At 40.1% G+C, this 21,336-nt stretch overlaps 1 protein-coding gene across 3 annotated transcripts; it reads right to left on the reverse strand.

The window, feature by feature from the left end:
* Positions 1-23: 23 nt before the first annotated feature.
* Positions 24-17,600, reverse strand: pttg1 (PTTG1 regulator of sister chromatid separation, securin). 3 transcript variants are annotated; one of them, XM_059990170.1, is made up of 7 exons: positions 17,305-17,600; positions 16,010-16,112; positions 10,629-10,828; positions 8,275-8,374; positions 4,817-4,831; positions 1,572-1,730; positions 24-1,492 (listed from the first exon to the last, which is right to left on the reverse strand). In XM_059990170.1, the coding sequence occupies exons 2-7, from the start codon at positions 16,086-16,088 to the stop codon at positions 1,407-1,409; spliced, it is 639 nt and encodes a 212-aa protein (XP_059846153.1). In that variant the 5' UTR covers positions 16,089-16,112; positions 17,305-17,600; the 3' UTR covers positions 24-1,406. The 3 variants fall into 3 exon arrangements, with proteins under 3 accessions (XP_059846153.1, XP_059846152.1, XP_059846154.1); XM_059990169.1 differs by having other exon boundaries at positions 16,938-17,600; XM_059990171.1 differs by lacking the exon at positions 4,817-4,831 and having other exon boundaries at positions 16,938-17,594.
* Positions 17,601-21,336: the final 3,736 nt, after the last annotated feature.

Consider the following 21,336-nt stretch of genomic DNA (forward strand, 5'->3'; position numbering starts at 1 on the left):
TACAGTCGACGTTTCTGGCCGAAACCCTTCAGCTTCTGTTTCGCAGCTACTTTGCCCAAAGCAAATTGAGATAGCAGGTGGATTACTAGTAAAACGTTGGTCCGGGAGTTTAAGAAATTGACACAGGATTTTTGATGATTGTCAAATTTTGGGCTCAGTGTTTGGAGTAGAACTTAATTCAGGAGTGTTTTAACTCATGTAAAAATGCCACCAACCAAGCTGCCAGTAACATTTGGGAGATAAACAGTATGTAGCTCGCACTTTCATTAGGCACAAGAAAAACTTCAATATAAATGACTGAAAAGGATACAGTAGTTGTATGGGATAAAAAGGTGAGTGAGTGTGGATCAAGTGGCAAGATGGAAGTCAAGGCGACTGGATATAGGATGTAGTGGGTGACCAGGGCGATCTACATTGTCTTTATGCTCTTTGCGCTCCAGAACGCGTGCTGGGAAACGCCTTCCTGCCCGTTGGAGCAGCTCGTAGTTTCCTCCGCGCAGTCCACCGAATCCAGTCCTCATATACTTTGGGTAGACAATCCCGATCACCGAGGTTTCAAAAACCCCAACGGCCTGTATAAGCTGTTGCCCAGATTGTGCCGTTGTCATATCCAACCAGCTTACGTGGAACTACAGGTCTTCACACCCTCCCTGCCACCCCACATTCTCCTGTAGGGGCAAGTGTGTATGTAATGTATTAATAGTAGGCCAAAATATAACGAGGTCAAAAATAGTGTTGAGTAGATATTATAAAAACACGAATAGTTGGTCAGTTATTAATTATAAATAGTCATGGGATTCTTAATGCTGGGGTGTTGAATTGGTACCCAAGTACAAGTTTTTCAAGGAACCAATGAGGTTCCTGCAGTACACTAAGCAAGGTCCTTAAGGCAGAACTTGTCAGTAACAGATCACACACACACAATCAATGCTGGAGGAACTCGGCAATGTCAAACAGCATCTATTGCAGACAATAAACTGACAATGTTTTAGGCTGAGAACTTTCATAGTGAAGAGGACAGAAGCCAGAATAAAGGTGAGGAGTAGGTTACATCAGGGGAAGGAGCACAAGATGACGGGTGATAAAATGAATCCAGGGGAGGGTGAAAAAGGAGGGTGGGATGAAGCAAGAAGCTGGAAGGTAACAGTCCAACAAGGACTGTGGGTCATGGAAAAAGTGAAGCACTACCAGGTGCTGGGCAGTGAGAAGGGGTGGGCATCTTGTCTAGATTGCAACAATATACAAATACTCATTTCAATGCACAATAAGACTTTATTAAAAAAGTTTGAATACACTGCATAAATAATGACAATATCTTCAACGTTTAGGGTCCATCTGGAAGATGCAAACATGCAATTACATACAAATTACAATAAACATAGCTTGAAGTTTCAGGTGATTAGCAATCAGAAGTCATATTCCATTGATGGCAATTCAATTTTGATTCCATCCAGGTCTGCCAATATATCAGTTTCATAGAAATCCAACGAATCTACAAGTTAAAAGATAGATATGTAGTTTCATCACCAGAAAGAGAGCTCATTTAAGTAAAAATACAAAACAGTGCATACCGGATTCGTTTACGGGTGACAGCTGTTTCATAGGTGACGGGACTTTATTCAGCACTTCTTCCATTAAAGCTCCTTCCTTCTCCAGAAAAGAGAGCGGCAAGCCTGCCAGATAGCTGTGATCAAGCCTGTGTTCCTCTGGCAAAGTAAAATCTTCAAAGTCTGCAAGTAAACATTAAAAGTTTAAATTCTCTAAACCTGAAATCCAGACTCCTGTTTTTCTCAACTTTACACAATTTGGCAAGGCTTTTAGTTCACTCAAGGCAACAAGATTGAACCTGCAGTCTTGGTATTCTGGTGGCTGTAATAGAGTAGGTTGCAGTAGCTACGTGCTCCAAAATTATTCGCTTACTTTGCTGTTTAAAACTATCTCAGTGAGAGCACCACGAGTAGAAAACACTCTAGAAAAGAGGTTACTTTAGAGACTTTGGCTGAAATGTCTCAACAAATGTCAGAGAGACTCAAACAACTGGATAAACTGGATGACTTGGAATCCAAGTTTGACTTGTTACAGAATTCCTTCGACCTGGTTAAATCTGAACTGAAAACACTTAATCGGAAACTTGGAGGTATACAGCAGACTGCGAATGACCATGAAATTAGTATTAAGCTGCACGAAGAATCTCTGCCGGTGTTGCAGAAGGATATCGAAGGTTTCAAGAAAATTTCTAAGGAACAACTTAAAAAATGCGACGCGTTACTGAGGAAACCGACAGATTTGGAGGCCAGGAAACGAAGGTGCAATATCAGAATTCTTGGGCTTCCTGAAAAACTGGAGGGTAATCAACCTATCGATTTTTGTGCTCAAATGCTGAAAGATTTATTCCCCGATATATTATCGGAACTACCAAAATTTGAGTGCATTCCCCGAGTTACACCACCTAATTGGGATCCTGCCAAACCTTGCTCTATTATCATTCGCTTTTATGACTATCAGATTAAAGAACAGATCCTTCGTGAATCAAGGAAGAAACGCATATTACAATTTCGTGATCAACAGTTTTGGATCGTTCAAGATTATCCACCGGAAGTTTTAAGAGCTAGACAGGCTTTTAAATAGGTCATGTCTGATCTTTTTAAGCTTGGCTGTCGCCTTTCTCTCAGAGATCCGTGTAAACTCAAGGTTACTACTTCTGATAATAAGGTTTCTTGGTTTACGAAGCCTGAAGAAGCCAAGAATTTTTTTTTACATAGTCTCTATGCTTAAATTTAACCTTGAGTTGCTTTATGCCAAATGTTTTAATTTCAGGTGTTCAATCAAGTAATTGGCACTTTGTTGATAAGGTTTCTTGGTTTTACGAAGTTTTAATCATTTGTTTGATTAAGTAACTGGCGCCTTGTCTTTGAAACTATGCAAATATGCAGGCAGACTGCAAACATTTTCTCTTTTGTTTTCCGCCTTTATATGGGTCCTCTAATGTTACTTTCTTGCAGCTCTTTTTAAACAAAACGTTATATTCTCTGTTATTTTTATTTTTACCTTCCTTTTAGTAATTTGACTGGAAGTAATTATGTAGGGTATACATGCAGTAATTATTGAGGAATGAAACTATGGGGTGTTTTGCTTTACTTTAAATTCATTCAGATTTTTCCTAAATTTTGATTATTTATACATTTTTCAGTCTTTTACTGTTTTTCCAATAGTATACAATATTCTATTGCTGGTTTTTGGTTTTTTCATTATTTTACATTTTGTCATCGTTTTTTTCCTCTCTTGAATGCCTCAAATTAGTCATGTAGGAAGTTATCTAAACCGCTTCCCTTTCTAATTATTTTCTTTTTGTTTCTCTACTCCTTTTCTTTGCACCCGTAAGTATATGTTGTTTTTACTTACTGATTTTTCTCATTTGTCTTTCCTTTTTACCGAGATTAATACTTATATTTTCCCATGGTTTTTTCTCGTAAATAGCGAACTTATTTACTTTGATATTTTGTTTTTGTATACATATATTTACAATCATTTATTCAGCTCAGCTATACATATACATTTTTTGGAGCCACCGGAGTTTTGGGTTGGGAACGTTAGAATTAGTCTTCAGCCTCCCTTGGCTGATTTCTCTCTTTGGGGGTGGGGGGGGGGGGGGAAATGGGTTCTTCTATAAAGCTGATTGGATGTTTTCACTGTTTTACTTATTCACTATCTACATGTTTGTGATTACCTTTTATACATTACTAAAGGATACTTGATGGATTTTTTTATTAATATACTCAGTTTTAATGTGAAAGGTCTAAATAACCCTGTTAAAAGAAATAAGATTTTCTCTTATATCCGGAAACTTAAAACTCGTATAATCTTTCTCCAAGAAACCGATATTCGTAAAGATGATATTTCACGCTTTTTCAAAAGATGGAAGGGTATACATTTTCACTCACCCTCTCAATCTAGATCGAGAGGCGTCTCTATCCTGTTTGATCAGAATGTATCCTTTATTCAACATAATGTAATTTCTGATACAAATGGGCGCTTTGTTATTGTTTCAGGTAGTCTTGAGAATAAACTAATCATATTTGTGAATGTATACGCTCCAAATACAGATGACTGCTTGTTCTTTGAACATCTTTTCTCTTTTCTGCCTGATTTGAATCGGTATTCCTTAGTGATGGGTGGAGATTTTAATTTTTGGCTTGACCCTATATTAGATCGCTCTTCAAGTAAAACCCCTGTCACTAATAAATCAGTCCTACTTTTTAAATCTTTTCTATTTCAATGTGGTATTCTCAACATGTGGCTTTTTAAAAAATATATAAACACCCCCAAGAAAAGGAATATTCATATTTCTCTCAGGTTCATCATATGTACACTCGGATCGACTACTTTTTTTATAGATAGAAACTTGCTTCCACTGGTTCGATCCTGTGATTATAAGGGGATTGCTTTGTCTGATCATGCACCTGTGCTTCTGGCTTTAAGATTACCTGTTTACTCTGTACCAAATAGAAGTTGATGTTTTAACTTATTGTTATCTGATAAAAATTTCCTAAAGTTTTTGGAAAACCATATTACTTTTTTCTTTAAAGAAAATTTTAAAGGAGATACTGCTGGTACTATAGTCTGGGATACTTTTAAAGCATATATTCGTGGAGAAATTATCTCTTACTCTACCTATATAAAGAAAAAAGCTGATAAAGAAAGGTCTGACCTAGCAGCGATATTAAAAGATCTTGATCGAAAGTATGCCCTATCTCCAGATCCAACTATATATAAGCGTATTGAAATCCAATCCAAGTATAATCTTCTGCTGACTTACCGAATTGAACGACAGCTGTTGAGAGATAAAACTCAATTTTACATTCACAGGGTTAGAACAGGTATTTTATTAGCCAATCACTTAAAATCTTTTACAGTTAATCGTCAAATCACAGAAATTTTTAAAGATAATGGTACTAAGATATCCGAGCATTCTGAAATTAACAACGTATTTAAAGACTTTTACCTTCAGTCTGACTCTTTAGATGATACCTATATGAATGCTTTTTTCAGTAATATCAACATTCCTACATTGTCTGCAGATAGCCCAACACAGTTAGATCAGCCTATTTCCAAGGAAGAAGTGGCTGAGGCTATATGTGCTTTACATTCTGGTAAGACCCCAGGACCTGATGACTTTCCTGGGGAGTTTTATAAAACTTTCACTACATTACATACATCTTATTTATCCTCTGTTTTATCAGAGTCCTTTAAATCAGGCAAACTCCCTCAATCTTTTTAGGAAGCTTTTATTTCTCTTATTCTTAAAAAAAATAAAAATCCAGCTGAATGTTCTTCATACAGACCAATCTCTTTATTAAATGTTGATGCAAAAATCTTATCCAAAATCTTAGCTCGAAGACTTGAAAACATTTTACCATCTATTATATCACATGACCAGACAGGATTTATTAAAAATCGTTACTCAGATTTTAATATACATCGGTTATTGAATGTGATACAGTCACCATCCAAAAAAAAGAGTGAATATTATCCTTAGATGCAGAAAAAAGCCTTTGATAGGATTGAGTGGAATTATCTTTTTAAGACCTTAGAAAAGCTTAATTTTGGGCCTAATTTTATTTGTTGGGTTAAATTAATTTACTTGTCTCCTACTGCTCAGGTTATTACTAACTCTCAAATTTCTAAGCCCTTTAAATTATGGCAGGGAACTAGACAAGGTTGCCTTCTTAGTCCTTTACTTTTTGCTTTAGCTATAGAACCCTTAGCAATAGCATTTCAAGAATCCAAGGACATTTCTGGTATATTAAGGGAAGGTATGACTCAAAATGTCATTATACGCTGATGATATTTTACTTTTTATCTCTAACACTGAAACTTCTTTACCTTCGGTTCTTTCTTTAATTTCCCAGTTTAGTTCTTTTTCAGGATACAAGCTGAACTTACATAAAAGTGAGCTATTTTCTTTAAATGGCCTAATGTCATCAAAGGCCAAATTTCCGTTCCAAGTTACAAGTCAATTTACATATCTAGGTGTAACAATTACTACAAACTTCAAGAATTTATTTAAAGAAAGCTTAAACCCGTTATTGAATGTGAAAAAGACGCTTTCTAAATGGTCTCCTCTTTCTTTCTCCCTAATTGGCTGAATTAATTCGATTAAAATGAAGATTCTCCCTAAATATATATATATATTTTTTAAATATATCTTTTTCAGGCCTTACCTATTTTTATTCCTAAGACCTACTTTGATTCTTTAGATTCAATTTTAACATCTTATATTTGGAATAATAAGCAAGCTCGTTTAAGTAAAGTTTACCTACAAAGAAATAAAGAGATGGGTGGATTAGCCCTATCCAATTTTAGGTTTTACTATTGGGCTGCCAATATAAGGAATATTACTTTCTGGTCCTATTATATTTAGCTTAAAGATTGCCCATCCTGGGTCTCCTTAGAAGTTGATTATGTAAAAAATTCCTCTATTGTCTCTCCTCTTGGATCATATTCTTCTTTTTCAGCAAATAAAAGAACAGATAACATAATTGTTAAACAAACTTTAAGGATTTGGTCTCAATTTAGGAAATTTTTTGGTTTAGCGAATTTTTCATTATCATCTCCCATTCTCCTTAATTATTAAAAATTTTTTAATTTTTTTTTAAAATCCCTTCCGCGACTGACAAAGTCTTTAAGGATTGGGATGAACTAGGTATTAAGTGTTTTTGGGACCCGTTTATCTCAGGATCTCTTGCTTCATTTGACCAATTGTCAACTAAATCTGCACTCCCAAAAAACACATTTTTACAGATACCTCCAAATTTGAGATTTCTTACGTTTCCAATTAACTACTTTTCCTATAAGTCCTGATAAAAATTTACTGGATGATCTTTCAAATTTAAAACCTTTTGTTAATGGTTCTATTACCGGTATCTATAACTTGTTGATTGAATCTAGAGAAGACTTTTTAAGATAAAAAAGCTTGGGAGGATGACCTAAATTATCAGATTTCTGATGATAGATGGAATAAAATTCTTAAACGGGTTAATAAATCATCTTTCTGTGCTCATCATTCTCTTTTACAATTTAAAGTGGTTCACAGAGCTTACATTTCTAAACAGAAGCTGTCCAGTTTTTATCCAGATGTTTCTCCACTTTGTAATAAATGCAACTCGTTTTGGTTTTGCCCTAAAATTGAAAAGTTTTGGTGGGAAGTATTCCATACCTTTTCACAACTTTTTAGGGTCCAATTTGACCCAAATCCCTTACTGCCTTGTTTGGTATTATTGCAGATGAAGATATAACTTTAAGTACTTCTAACCTACAGGTTTTAGTTTTTAAACCTCTTTTAGCAAGGAGAGCAATCTTGCTTAAATGGAAGGAGTCTACCCCTCCTACACATCTTCAGTGGCTACGTGATATTATGTCTTATTTAAATTTCGAAAAGATCCGCTGCTCAGTCTTAAATTTGAAACAATCCTTTGATATCTGGGGACCTTTACTTTTCCAATTTATAATGTTTAACAGTGCACAGACTTCTCTGTATACTTTTATCTTCTCTTAAGTGAATACGTTTTTTTCTTAATTATCCATTATCATCGATCAGCTTTTTTCTTTGGTAGTTGGTAGGGGGTTGACTTTTTTAAATATAAAAAATTTCTTTTATGATGTATGACCTATCTTTAAATTTTTGATTACAGAGTGGTATACCTTTGTGTTATGCTATAACATCTTGATCAATTTTAATCACAATATATGAATGTACACAAGTTATGTTGAGATGTATCTGTTGCACTCTGTAAATTTTTTTTTCTTCTGAATAAAAATATTGTAAAAAGAACCTGCAGTCTTTACAGAAAGAGTATAGGCCTGGTGGGGTGGCCGGGTGGGGGGGGGGGGGGAATGGAGGAGAGAAGAAAGGAAAACTTACAGCAAAAAAAGTATATCTTGTAACAAAGTTCTTCACAAGACAAATTTTTTTTGTAAGCTTTTGAAGTTAAGATATTTTAAAAATCTTGATAGTAACACTAGTACTCTAGGAAATGCCTCTGGGTTCTCCAGAGCCAATTGTGCTAGGAATTGTTAATTCAAAATTATAGCAAACTATTTCCACTGTTAGATTCTTAAGGGAAGTCACTAAAACAGTTAGTGAAAAATAGATACAACACAGGCAAAGAGACAGTTTCTGTTAAGTTACTTCCAACAATGCAATTTAAGTTCTTAAATCTTTCTTCATAATACTCTTCCCTTGAATTCATCCTATAGAAGTTTTCAGTCACTTACCAAAAGGATCAAATGGAATGAAAGCTTCAATTTCAGGATAATCTTCAGGTTTCTCAACAGGACATCTTGGAGGCTCAGAAGTGGAAGTCTTTTCTGCAGGCTGCAAATACATGCATTAATTATCAGAAAGCGTTAAAGAATTAAGAGGTGCTCAGGCAAAATTAGCTTTCAAAATAAAACTATATACATCTCTTCAATTCTATGGTGCTACAGGTCTGAGGGGTGAAGGAAATATTTCTACTTCTATTTCTCACTTTGGAAAACAAACATCAAGCTTTTGATTTGAAAGATTAAAACAAAAAAAACAAACCGTCACTCTGCAACAAAGCAGATTTAGCATTTAAGGGATCAGAGAAGTGAACAAAGCAAGGCGGGGGGAATGAAGTATTTAATCATTCAGGAAGGGGGTCAGATATTGGCTTCAGATGATATTGAATGCTCACTTTCCTTCTTAGAGGAGAAAAGGCCATAGCTGCAACTTTGGAATCAACAGCACTACTTTATTGCTTACCATTGCTCACTTTAAAAAAAGAGTACCATTAAGAAAATGTAGACCAACTCTTCAGCAAAGCATTTTTGTCTTACATTCAGAACAGTAAGAAAACTGAATTATTAGCATTTAACTCCCTGTATAAAAATTTATAAAATTAACTCTGAAGCAATTGAAAGAGAAAAATACACAGAACACTGAAGGAACTCAGCAGGTCAGGCAGCATCTGTAGTTGGTGTTTTAGGCCAGGACCCTCCATCAGGACTAGAAAAGGGGAAGGAGCTAGAATAAAGTGGGGAGGAGGTCAGGCTAGAAGGTGATAAGTGAAGCCACATGGAAAGGGGATGAAGAGGCAATAGGTGACAAAGGCAAATGGCTAGAAAATAATTTGCCAGGAGAGAAGAGTGGAACTTAGAGAAAGGGAAGGAGGAGAGGCACTGGGGAGGTAATAGGCAGGTGAGAAGAAGCTAGAGGAACAGAAGAGGGAAGGGGTGGGAAAAATACAATACCAATCTGAAAGGGCAGTGTTGGAGGCTACCTAGAGAGAATACGAGGTGTTGCTCCTTTACCTTGAGAGTGGGCTCATTGTGGCAAGAGGCAGCCACGGACCAACACATCAGAACACGAATGGAGTTCCCTGGTGGTTCTCGCTTTTTGCGGATGGAACGGAGGTCTTGACAAAACAGTTCCCCAATTTATGGTGGGTCTCACCTATACAGAGGAGCTGCATCAAGAGCAGCAGATACAGTAGGAAACACCAGATTCACAGGTGATATGTTGCCTCATCTGGAAGGACTATTTGGGGCCCAGAATGGAGGAAAGAGAGGACAGCTGAAGTATTTCTGTTGCAGGCAGTGATAGATGCCAGGAGGGACGAATAAACAAGGGAATCACAGAAGTAGTGATTCCTGTAGAAAGCAGAGAGTGGAACAGAGGAGAGGTAGAGATGCATTTGGTGGTAGGGTTCTGTTGAAGATAGCAGAGAAAGATGTTTTAGATGTGGTGGCTCAAGGTGTGGTAGGTGAAAAGAAGTGGAACTCTATTCCAGTTAGGCAGCAGGAAAATGTGTTGAACACAGACGTCCAGGAAATGGAGAAGTGCAGGTGAGGACAGCATCAATGGTGGAGGAAAAGAAACCCATATTCTTTGAAGGAGGGCATGTCCTGGAAAAGGCAGCTTCAACCGTAGGTTTACAAGCATCATCATTCTGCCCTCCCTCAACTATTACCTTCCAGCTCGTAATTCTTTTCCACCCACTCCCAACTTCTCCCTTCATCAAGACTGGAAAGGAAGGGTCTCAGCCCAAATCATCAACAGTTTCTTCATTTCCATAGATGCTGCCAGACCTGCTGAGTTCCTCAAGCATTGTGTTGCTCTGGATTTCCCAGCATATGACAAACCTCATGTTATATGTTGCTTGCTATCCAGTTTGTTAATATAAGAGTGTCCCTTGTTACATACTTCAAATACAACTTATTTTAGTCAGGTTAAAAAAAAATGCATTATTATAATAATTTATTCAAGAACAAAGTTGCTCAAATTCTTTATCTTGGGATGGAAGACAAAATTGAAATTAAACATTTGATCTGAGCTGCTACTGTTATTGCTACACATAATGGCAGTGATGCAGAAGTTTCAGTGGGGAGCAAAAGATGTGGGAGAAAACACTGCGGATTAAACTCAGATAGTTTAATCGAGAAATGTGAGGCAAGTGTTCATGAAAGAATAGCTGAAAATAATAAAAACGGAAAAAAAAGGAGCTACCCAACACAAGAGCTTCCAATCAAACTATTCAGTTGGACATTTATTTAGCATTTAAAGAAATGTACCCTCCAAAAGAATAACGAGGATAGAATTTAAATACCTTGGTTGTTTTAAATGTTTTTACTTTACTGTGCAGCTTGAAGGCTTTTGCTTTTCCCTTTTTCTGAGTCTGATTAGTCTTGATATCTGTACGCAAAAGACAGTTCACATCTCCCAGTGCCTTTCTTGCAGACTGCTGCAAGTGAGGCGTTACGGTTAATATCTTTCCAGCTTTGGGGGTCTGTAGTACAGCTGTTTCAGCTAAAAGTGGAGAATTCACAAACAGACATTTCAAAATTCATGCAAACACAGATCAGTACTAGACATTTGTATTTAACCAGATTTCTTATTCCCCAGGTAGATTGGAGGGGGGGGATGCTGGTGGAGATTACAGCAGAATAGAGGTGGCAGAGATTTCTGGGAAAAGTTGACAAGGTACAGGATAGACATGTCCCACGAAGACCATCTTCAGTAGGAACAGTGGCTGACAAGGGAAGAGGAGAACTCCATAAAAGCCAAGGAAAGGGATACAAGGTAGCAATAAAATTAGTGGGAAGTTAGATGATTTGGAAGCATTTAAAATCCAACAAAAGGCAATTAATAAAGCTGTAAAAGGGAAAATAAGGGCAAACTAGCCAATAATATAAAGCAGATACTAAAAGTTTTCTCAGTTATAAAACTGGATATATTGTAGTGAGATGCAGAGATGGCAGAGGAACTGAATGCATATTTTGCAACAGTCTTCACAGTGGAAGATGTCTGCAGTATACCGGACATTCAAGAGTGTCAGGGAAGTGAAGTTTGTGCAGTGAAAATTACGACTGAAGGTGCTCAGGAAGCTTAATGGTCTGAGGGTGGATAAATCTGGACCTGATGGAATGCACTCTCAGGTTCAGAAGGAAGTAGCTGGAGAGATTGCAGAGGCATTAACGATTATCTTTCAAGAATCGATAGATTCTGACATTGTACTGGATGCTGGAAAATTGCAAATGTTACTCTGCTACTTAAGAAGGGTGGGAGGCAGCAGAAAGGAAACTATAGACCTGTTAGCCCGACAACAGTGATTGGGAAGTTCTTGGAGTCGATTATTAGGGATGAGATTATGGAGCACCTGGAGGCACATGACAAGATAGGCCAAAGCCAGAATGTTTCCCGAAAGGAAAATCCTGCCTGATGAACCAACTGCAGTTTTTTTTTGAGGAAATTACAAGCAGGGTAGACAAAAGAGATGCAGCAGATGTGGTGCACCTGGATTTTCAGAAGGCCTTTGACAAGGTGCCACACAAGGCTACTTAGCAAGATAAGAGCCCATGGAATTACTGGGAAATTACTAGCATGGGTGGAGCATTGGCTGATCAGCAGAAAACAGAGTGGAAATAAAGGGATCCTGTTCTGTCTGGCTGCCGGTTACCAGTGGAGTTCCATGGGGGTCAGTGTTGGGACTGCTGCTTTTTACAATGCATGTTAATGATTTGGACTGTGTGATTAATGAATTTGTGGCTAAATTTGCTGATGACACAAAGATAGTTGGAGGAGCAGGTAGTGTTGAGAGCCTGTAGAGTAGTCACCAACCAGTCGATTGCAATTGACCTTTGAGACTTTCCCAGTAGATCCCGAAAAAAAAAAGAAAATTTAAACACACAAATAATTTTATAATGCTCACATTATAACAGTGAGTAATACTAATTAGGATAATGGTAATATAGCAATACTCCTGCTATGGAAAGCTGTTTATAAAGAGGTTGTTTCTGGGGTTGTGGGATTTTACTTCCATTCTTTCTGCCCAGTTTTATAACACTGCTGTAATGACCCTGATCTCCTGGATTATCACTGTGTGATTCATCAGCAGGCCTTGGCTGGAAAGGTTGTGGACTTTTCTCATGTAATGACACTGGTGGTCAAACTGATGAACGATTTGAGCAAAAATGCTTCAGCATCACTTATTCAAGGCATTATTGGATGAGCCCAATGCCGCTTACGGAGACATAATTCTTCACACTGATGTTCGGTGGCTGAGTCGCGGCAAAGTGCTGCAACAATTTGTTGACTTGCTATCTGAGATAAAAGACTTTTCTGTCAACAAGAAACGCGGAGCACGAAGAACTGTCAGATGATGCGTGGCTACTGGATTTAGGGTTTCTGACAGACCTAATGGCTAAAAGTCAGTGCCTACTTCGGGTCAACTTATCTGTGTGAAACTGCGTTTTCACAGATGAAAATTGTTATATCTAAATACAGGAGCTGTCTTGCTGACAGACACCTCAGACTGACTGTCTGTAGTTATGAGCCAAATTTCAGGGAACTAGCAGAAAGTATTCAGCCCCAGTCATCATTCTGAGTTCAAGTCAATTTTTATTCATTTATTTTTCCATGTTGAAATAAAATTAAATAATGAAACTTAGAATTAAAGGTATGGAGTATTGTAATATTCTTAAAGACAGCTATGGCCTGTTTGATATTCTAGTTAGTGTTTTCTTGGTTGAATTAATTTGAAAGTTTGACAAAAGCATTTTATGAAATACAATATCTCAAGTAAGACGACTCAGGTTAGAAGTATAATCAGAGCTGTTTTTTTCCCCAAATGATTTAGTAGGTAGATCTTGCCTTTCACCAAGGCTGAGGTAGCGGATCTCGGGCTTAAGAAGGTTGGTAACCACTACTGTAGAGAGACTTAGATAGTTTAGGGGAATAGGCAAATGAATTGTATTTCATTGCAATGAAATGTTGGAAAGTGTATGGTCATGGGCTTTGATGGAAGAAATAAACAGGCAGTCTATTGTTTAGATGGGGAGAGAATTCAAAATGCGGAAATGTAAAGGTTGACCTCCAGATTGAGTGGGTGGTGAAGGTGGCAAATGCAATGTTGACATTCATTTCTAGAGGTATGGAATACAAGAGCAGAGGTGAGATGTTGAGGCGCTATACAAGGCGCTCGTGAGACCACACTTGAAGTATTGTGTGCAGTTTTGGGCTCCTCATTTTGGAAAGGATTACTGACATTAGAGGGTTCAGAGAAGATTCACGAGAATGATTCCAGGAATGAAAGGGTTACCGTATGAGGAACATCTGGCAGCTCTTGGGTTGTATTCCCTGCAGTTCAGGAAAATGAGGGGATCTCATAGAAACACTCTAAACGTTAAAAGGTCGGAACAAATTAGATACGACAAAGTTATTTCTCATGGTAGGGGATTCTAGGACAAGAGGGCATGACTTCAGGATTGAAGGACATCCATTTAGAACAGAGATGTGGAGATATTACTTTAGTCAGAGGGTGGTAACTCTGTTGTGTTTGTTGCCAAGAGCAGCTGTGGAGGCCAAATCATTGGGTATAATTGAGGCAGAGATGGATAGGTTCTTGATTAGCAGGGCATCAAAGGATATGGGGAAAAACAGGGCAATGGGGATGACTGGAAGATTGAATGGCAGAGCAGACTCAATGGGCCAAATGGCCTACTTCTGCTCCTATATCTTATGGTCTTCTAAAAAGAATTAAAAGGGAAATGAGAGTTAATAATGGACCACTGAAAAAATGATGCTGTTGAGGTAGTAATGGGGGACAAGGAAATGGCAGATGAACTGAATGAGTACTTTGCATCATTCTTCACTGTGGAAGACACTAGCAGTATGCCAGAGGTCTGAGAGTGTCAGAGAACAGGAGTGAGTGCTATTGCTATTACAAAAGGAAGAAGTGCAATGCAAGCTCAAAGGTCTTAAGGTAGGTAAGTCACCTGGGCCAGATGGACTACATCCCAGATTCTTGAGAGAGGTTGCTGAAGAGCTAACAGATGCATAGGTCATGTTTTTTCAAGAATCACTTGATTCTGGCATGGTCCCAGAGGATTGGAAGATTGTAAATGTCACTCCACTCTTTAAGAAGGGAGGAAGAAAAGGAAGTTATAAGCCAGTTAGCCTAATCTCAGTGGTTGGGAAAGTATTCATTATTAAGGACGAGGTCTAGAGACTAATGATAAAATAAGTCAAAGTCAGCATGGTTTCTGTAAAGGGAAATCTTGCCTGACAACTCTGTTAGAATTTTTCAAGGAAATAACAAGCAGGGTGGACAAAGGAGGGGCAGTGAATGTCATTTACAGTACTTGGATTTTCAAAAGGCATATGAAAAGGTGCCTCTCACGAGACTGCTTAACAAATTAAAATCCTATGGTGCTATATGAAGGATACTGGCATGGATAGAGGAATGACTGACAGGCAGGAGGCAGTGAGTAGGAATAAGAGGGTCTTTTCTGGTTGGCTGCCAGTTACTCAGGGGTAAGTCTTGGGACCGCTACTTTTCACATTGTTTGTCAGTGATTTAGATAATGAAATTGACGACTCTGAGGCAAAGTTTGCAGATGATACAAAGATAAGGTTGAGAGGTAGGTTGAGAACCTAATGCAATTGCAGCAGGACTTAAATTGGAAAATTGGGCAAAAAAGTGGCAGATGGAATATGTATTGGGAAATGTATGATAATACATTTTGGGAAAAGGAATAATAGAGCAGACTATTAAACAGGAAGAAACTTCAAACATCAGAGGTGCAAAGGGACTTTGGAATCTTCGTGCAAGACTCTAAGAAGGTTAATTTACAGGTTAAGGCTGGTAAAGAAGGCGAATGCAATGTTGGCATTTATTTCAAGAGGAATAGAATATAAAAACAAGCTTTGCAAGACACTAGTCAGGCTGCATTTGCAGTATTAACATCTTTGGGCCCCTTATTGCAGAAAGAATGTGCTGTCATTGAAGAGAGCCCAGAGGAGGTTCATGAATCTGGGAATGAAGGGGTTAACACATGAGGAGCATTTGGCAGCTTTGGGCCTGTACTCTCTGGAATTTTGAAGAAAGTGTGAGGATCTAATTGAAAGGACTAGATAGAGTAGATGTGGAGAGAATGTTTCCTATGGTGGGGGGGGGGGGGGGGTATCCAGAACTAGAGGGCACAGCCTCAAGATTGAGGGAAGACCTTTTAAAACAAGAGATTATTTTTTTTTATTAAAAAGGTGAAAATGAGTGGCAAATCTTTGGAAAGCTCTGCCACAAACTGCAGTGGAGGCCAATTCTACAGGTATATTTAAAGCAGAAGTTGAGAGATTCCCAATTGGTTGGGGCATCAAGGAATATAGTGAGAAGGCAGGTGTACGTGTAGGGTTGAATGGGATCTGGGATCAGCCAGGATGGAATGGCAGAGTGAACTCAATGGCCCAATTCTGCTCTCATGTCTTATGGTTTTAATATAGTCCACAAGTTAATAGCAGCTTTATTTTCAAAAATGCAAGGGTTTAGAAAGGCCACTGAAGCCACTTCAGAGCAGACTCTACCCATTCCACTAAACTGGACTACACTATTTTAATTGGAAGATGGATTTGGAAATTCCTTTACACAGCACATCAATTTTGTGACAATAAACACCGTTTATTAAGGTTATCAATCCAGACTATTATACTTACAAGGATGTAGTTTTGGGTGCTTTTTAGTGTGGGCACTCAAGAGTTCGTTTTCTTTCTCCACAAATATTCTCAATGCCATTTCAATTATATATCACTGCACAAACTAAAACAAGTGTATTAGTCCACTTTAATATAGAAAACCTACCACATAAAAAGATATTAAGAAGGACACAAGATGTTAACTATTTAATGCATTAAATTAATGCACTAATATACTATTAACCAAAATATTTCTACACAGCAACAAATGTAACATCCATAGAATGAACTAGTCTTCCCAAATAAAAAATTTCTCCTGTCTTTAAGAAAAAGAAAAACACAATTGTCAATAAGTGAAAATAATAACCAAATTAGATGTTAGATATTCACTGAATAACACCTTAGTTTTGCCAAAATATCTGATACCAAACATGAACTTGATTCTCTTTCCACAGATCTTCCCCAAACTGCAGAGTACTTTTAATATTTCCCGATTATATTCTTGCAATGCTTTAAAAAGCTTTAGATTATTAAAACAGTGGTTTACCCAGGAAATTAGGCCCTACCGTTTCCAACTAATCTATTAATTGGATAAGGTTACTTAGCATAGATAGAGCTCTCTAGATCACGCACAGTACCGACCACAATCTGTTGGTTAACTTAATGAGCCATACACACTTTCCCTTTATGAATATTATAACTGTACATTCTATATATGCTTGTTAACCTTGCACTCATAGTTCAGTCTAACTTTATCATTTGATAATGAGGTTAGCTTTGTAGGTAGTTTCGGAAACCAAACAGTTTAAAAACTCTTTAAAGTTAGTATAAACTGATCATACCAAGTTAGTTTGCACAAACGACTTGCAACACGCTACTACAACAGTCCAAAATTAAACATTAATTTCTGCAAATTTAAGCATACGATAATAAAAACAAAGTCACTCACACCAGCTCGTCAATTGGAAGTAATCGCGAACTGTATGAACAAGCCCTCGAATTCAACGTTTTAAATGATGCCGGGTGGCAAACTGCCCCGTGATTGGTTGGGTCAGGAAACTTCATGGGTCAACCCCCAACTACAGCGCCCCTACAGCCAGGCGGACGCATCTGCACCCGGCGCTGGAAAGCGGAACTCGTTGATGCCTTGCTGTAAAATTGTTTCCCAATACATTTCCAAGCATGAAGATAACAGCATATAGGATTGAATATATTTTCCAAAAACTTAATGGATTTGGCTTTTAGTTTCCACGCAGTTACATACTAATAATGGCTCATTTATTTGCAAAGGAAATAACTTGAGGATACAGTATTACCAGCGTTCTACAGATTCCTTAAAGGTCGTTACGGAGTGGTGGTGGGAAAAGTCTCTCACTACCAATTAAATGATCCCAATGGTGTGCGCCTCAAATAGCCTCTGACGACCAAGTCCAGCTCCTGGCCTTCATGTGTGGTGTAGCTAAGCCCAGCGGGACAGTTTGTGCGGACAGAAGGCGGGTTATTGGCTCCAAACCCAGTCGCTGCGGGCGGGTGGGGCTCGTCAGCCGTGGTTTGCGGAAAAACTCCGGCCTCAAACATCCGCCGCCTTGCGGCTATACCCACTCAAAGCGAAGGCTTCGAGGAAAGATCCCTAAGGCAGTCCTACGTTGAGTGACTGACAACTCCTGCGCCGCCGCCAGTGCAAACTGTATCGGTATCTAGAGTTCCTTTGGATTCATCAGCTGCTTGGGGGGCGAAGCCCGTTACCTGAGGAACAGTTTGCTCTTTGTATCGTACTGTCCTGGTTTCAACATGGAGACATAGAAAACCTTCAGCACAATACAGGCCCTTCGGCCCACAAAGTTGTGCCGAACCATAGAAATTACCTAGGCTTACCGATAACTTTTTTTTCCTAAGCTCCATGTACCCACCGAGGAGTCTCTTAAAAGACCCTATCGTATCCGCCTTCACCACCGTTGCTGGCAGCCCATTCCACGTACTCACCACTCTCTGCGTATAAAAAAACTTACCCCTGTACCTACTTCCAAGCACCTTAAAACTGTGCCCTCTCTCGTGCTAGCTATTTCAGCCCAGCGAAAAAAAAAGCCTCTGATTATTCACACGATCAATGCCTGCATTATCTTATACACCTCTAGTCCTCGGTTGCTGCAAGAGAAAAGGCCGAGTTCACTCAACCTATTCTTATAAGGCATTCTCCCCAATCCAGGTAACATCCTTGTAAATCTCCTCTGCACCCTTTCCATGGTTTCCACATCCTTCCTGCAGTGAGGCCACCAGAACTGAGCACAGTACTGCAAGTGGGGTCTGACCAGGGTCCTATATAGCTACAACATTACCCATCGACTCCTAAACTCAATCCCACGATTCATGAAGGCCAATGCAGTGTATGCTTTCTTAACCACAGAGTCAACCTGTGCAACAGCTTTGACTGTCCTATGGACTCGGACCCCAAGATCCCTCTGATCCTCCACACTGCCAACAGTCTTACCATAATACTCAAGTCAAGTCAAGTCAAGTCACTTTTATTGTCATTTCGACCATAACTGCTGGTATAGTACATAGTAAAAATGAGACAATGTCTTTCAGGACCATGGTGTTAAATGACACAGTACAAAAACTAGACTGAACTACGTAAAAAACAACATAGAGAAAGCTACATTAGACTACAGACCTACACAGGACTGCGCAAAGTGCACAAAAACATTACAATAAATAATAAACAGGACAGTAGGGCAAGGTTTCAGTCCAGGTTCTGGGTACTGAGGAGTCTGATAGCTTGGGGGAAGAAACTGTTACATAGTCTGGTCGTGAGAGCTCGAATGCTTTGGAGCCTTTTCCCAAATGACAGGAGGGAGAAGAGATTGTATGAGGGGTGCATGGGGTCCTTCATAATGCTGTTTGCTTTGCGGATGCAGCATGTAGTGTAAATGTCCGTGATGGCGGGAAGAGAGACCCCAATGATCTCCTCAGCTCACCTCACTATCCGCTGCAGGATCTTGCGATGCGAGATGGTGCAATTTCCGAACGAGGCAGTGATGCAGCTGCTCAGGATGCTTTCAATACAACCCCTGTAGAACGTGGTGAGGATGGGGGGGGGGGGTGGGAGATAGACTTTCCTCAGCCTTCACAGAAAGTAGAGACGCTGCTGGGCTTTCTTTGCTATTGTGCTGGTGTTGAGGGACCAGGTGAGATTCTCCACCAGAAGAACACCAAGAAATTTGGTGCTCTTAATGATCTCTACCGAGGAGCCGTTGATGTTAAGCGGGGACTGGTCGCTCCATGCCCTCCGGAAGTCAACAACCATCTCTTTTGTTTTGCTCACATTCAGAGACAGGTTGTTGGCTCTGCACCAGTCTGTTAGCCACTGCACCTCCTCTCTGTAAGCTGACTCATCGTTCTTGCTGATGAGACCCACCACGGTCGTGTCATTGGCGAACTTGATGATATGATTTGAGCTGTGTGTTGCAGCACAGACGTGGGTCAGCAGAGTGAACAGCAGTGGACTGAGCACACAGCCCTGAGGGCCCCCGTGCTCAGTGTGATGGTGTTGGAGATGCTGTTCCCGATCTGGACTGACTGAGGTCTCCCAGTCAGGAAGTCTAGGATCCAGTTGCAGAGGGAGGTGTTCAGGCCCAGTAGGCTCAGCTTTCCAATCAGTTTCTGAGGGATGATTGTGTTGAATGCTGAACTGAAGTCTATGAACAGCATCCGAATGTATGTTTCTTTTTTGTCCAGGTAAGTTAGGGCCAGGTGGAGGGTGGTGGCAATGGTGTCATCTGTTGAGCAGTTGGGACGGTACGTAAACTGCAGGGGGTCCAGTGAGGGGGGCAGCAGGGTCTTGATATGCCTCATGACGAGCCCCTCGAAACACTTCATGATGATGGATGTGAGTGCAACGGGACGGTAGTCATTTAGGCAGGACATTGAAGACTTCTTCAGCACGGGGACGATGGTGGCAGCCTTGAAGCACGTTGGAATGGTGGCGCTGCTCAGGGAGATGTTGAAGAAGTCAGTGAGAACATCTGCTAGCTGGTCTGCACATCCTCTGAGCACTCTACCAGGGATGTTGTCTGGTCCAGCAGCCTTCCGTGGGTTGACCCTGCACAGGGTTCTTCTCACATCGGCCATGGAGAGACACAGCACCTGGTCATTTGTAGGAGGGGGGTGGACTTCCTCGTTGCCACATCATTTTCCATCTCAAAACGGGTGTAGAAGTTATTCAGCGCATCTGGGAGGGAGGGATCACCTGCACAGTCAGGTAATGTTGTCCAGTAATTGGTGATGTCCTTGATGCCCTTCCACATGCTCCGCGTGTCGCTGCTGTCCTGGAAGTGGCTGTGGATTAGCTGGGCGTGTGCACGCTTTGCCCCTCTGATGGCCCGGGACAGTTTGGCCCTTGCTGTTGTTAGGGCTGCCTTGTCGCCTGCTCTGAAGGCGGAATCACGGGTCCTCAGCAGTGCATGCACCTCCGCGGTCATCCATGGCTTCCATACAGTTCACAAAGCGCCTCCTTAGCATTAACGCTGGGGGGAATGTAGACACCGAGTATAAGAACAGAGGTGAATTCCTGTGGCAAATAAAATGGTCTGCATCTGACAGCCACAAACTCCACTAGCAATAAGCAGTGTCTGGAAACCAGCACAGAGCTCTTACACCATTCCGTGTTGATGTAAATACACACACCACCACCGCGAGTCTTACCGGAGAGAGCTGCATCCCTGTTCGCTCGAAACAAGACGAGCCTGTCCAGCTGAACGGCAGTGCCCAAAATTCCATCAGTGAGCAACGTTTCTATAAAAACATACGCACAGCAGACTCTGTACTCCTGCCGAGTATTTCGTTGGAGTCGGATGTAGTCCATTTTATTGTCCAGGGAGCGGACGTTGGAGAGCAGAATGAATGGGAGAGTCATCTGGCTAGGGTCCGCTTTTTGCCTGGCACGGACCCCTGCCCGCTTGCCTCGCTTCCGCGTGCATTGCTTACAACGTCTCCATCTCTGGCTACCAGCATCAGGCGAGTCCGAGGAATGTAGGCCCGTTCCCCTCAGCAAGCCGAGGTCGCGTAATTCAGCCAGCAGACCTTTGTGAAGGTTTGTTTTTGGGCGATCTCTGTATTGTAGTAGTATCTGGCGATGGTAGATAGCCGCTCTGTTATCTGTGCCCTAATCAAAAATAGTGTATCAAACTTAAACTAGAAAATTAAATTAAAGAAACACCAGGTCTGAAAGGCCACTGTTGCCGTGCCATGACGCCTCATGGTTTGACACATCCTGGCATGCATATTTGACCTACCAAAATGAACCACTTCACACATATCTGGGTTGAATTCCATCTGCCACTTCTTCGCCC

This window comes from Hypanus sabinus, chromosome 15, assembly GCF_030144855.1.
Source record: "Hypanus sabinus isolate sHypSab1 chromosome 15, sHypSab1.hap1, whole genome shotgun sequence".
NCBI classification, from domain to species: Eukaryota; Metazoa; Chordata; class Chondrichthyes; order Myliobatiformes; family Dasyatidae; genus Hypanus; species Hypanus sabinus.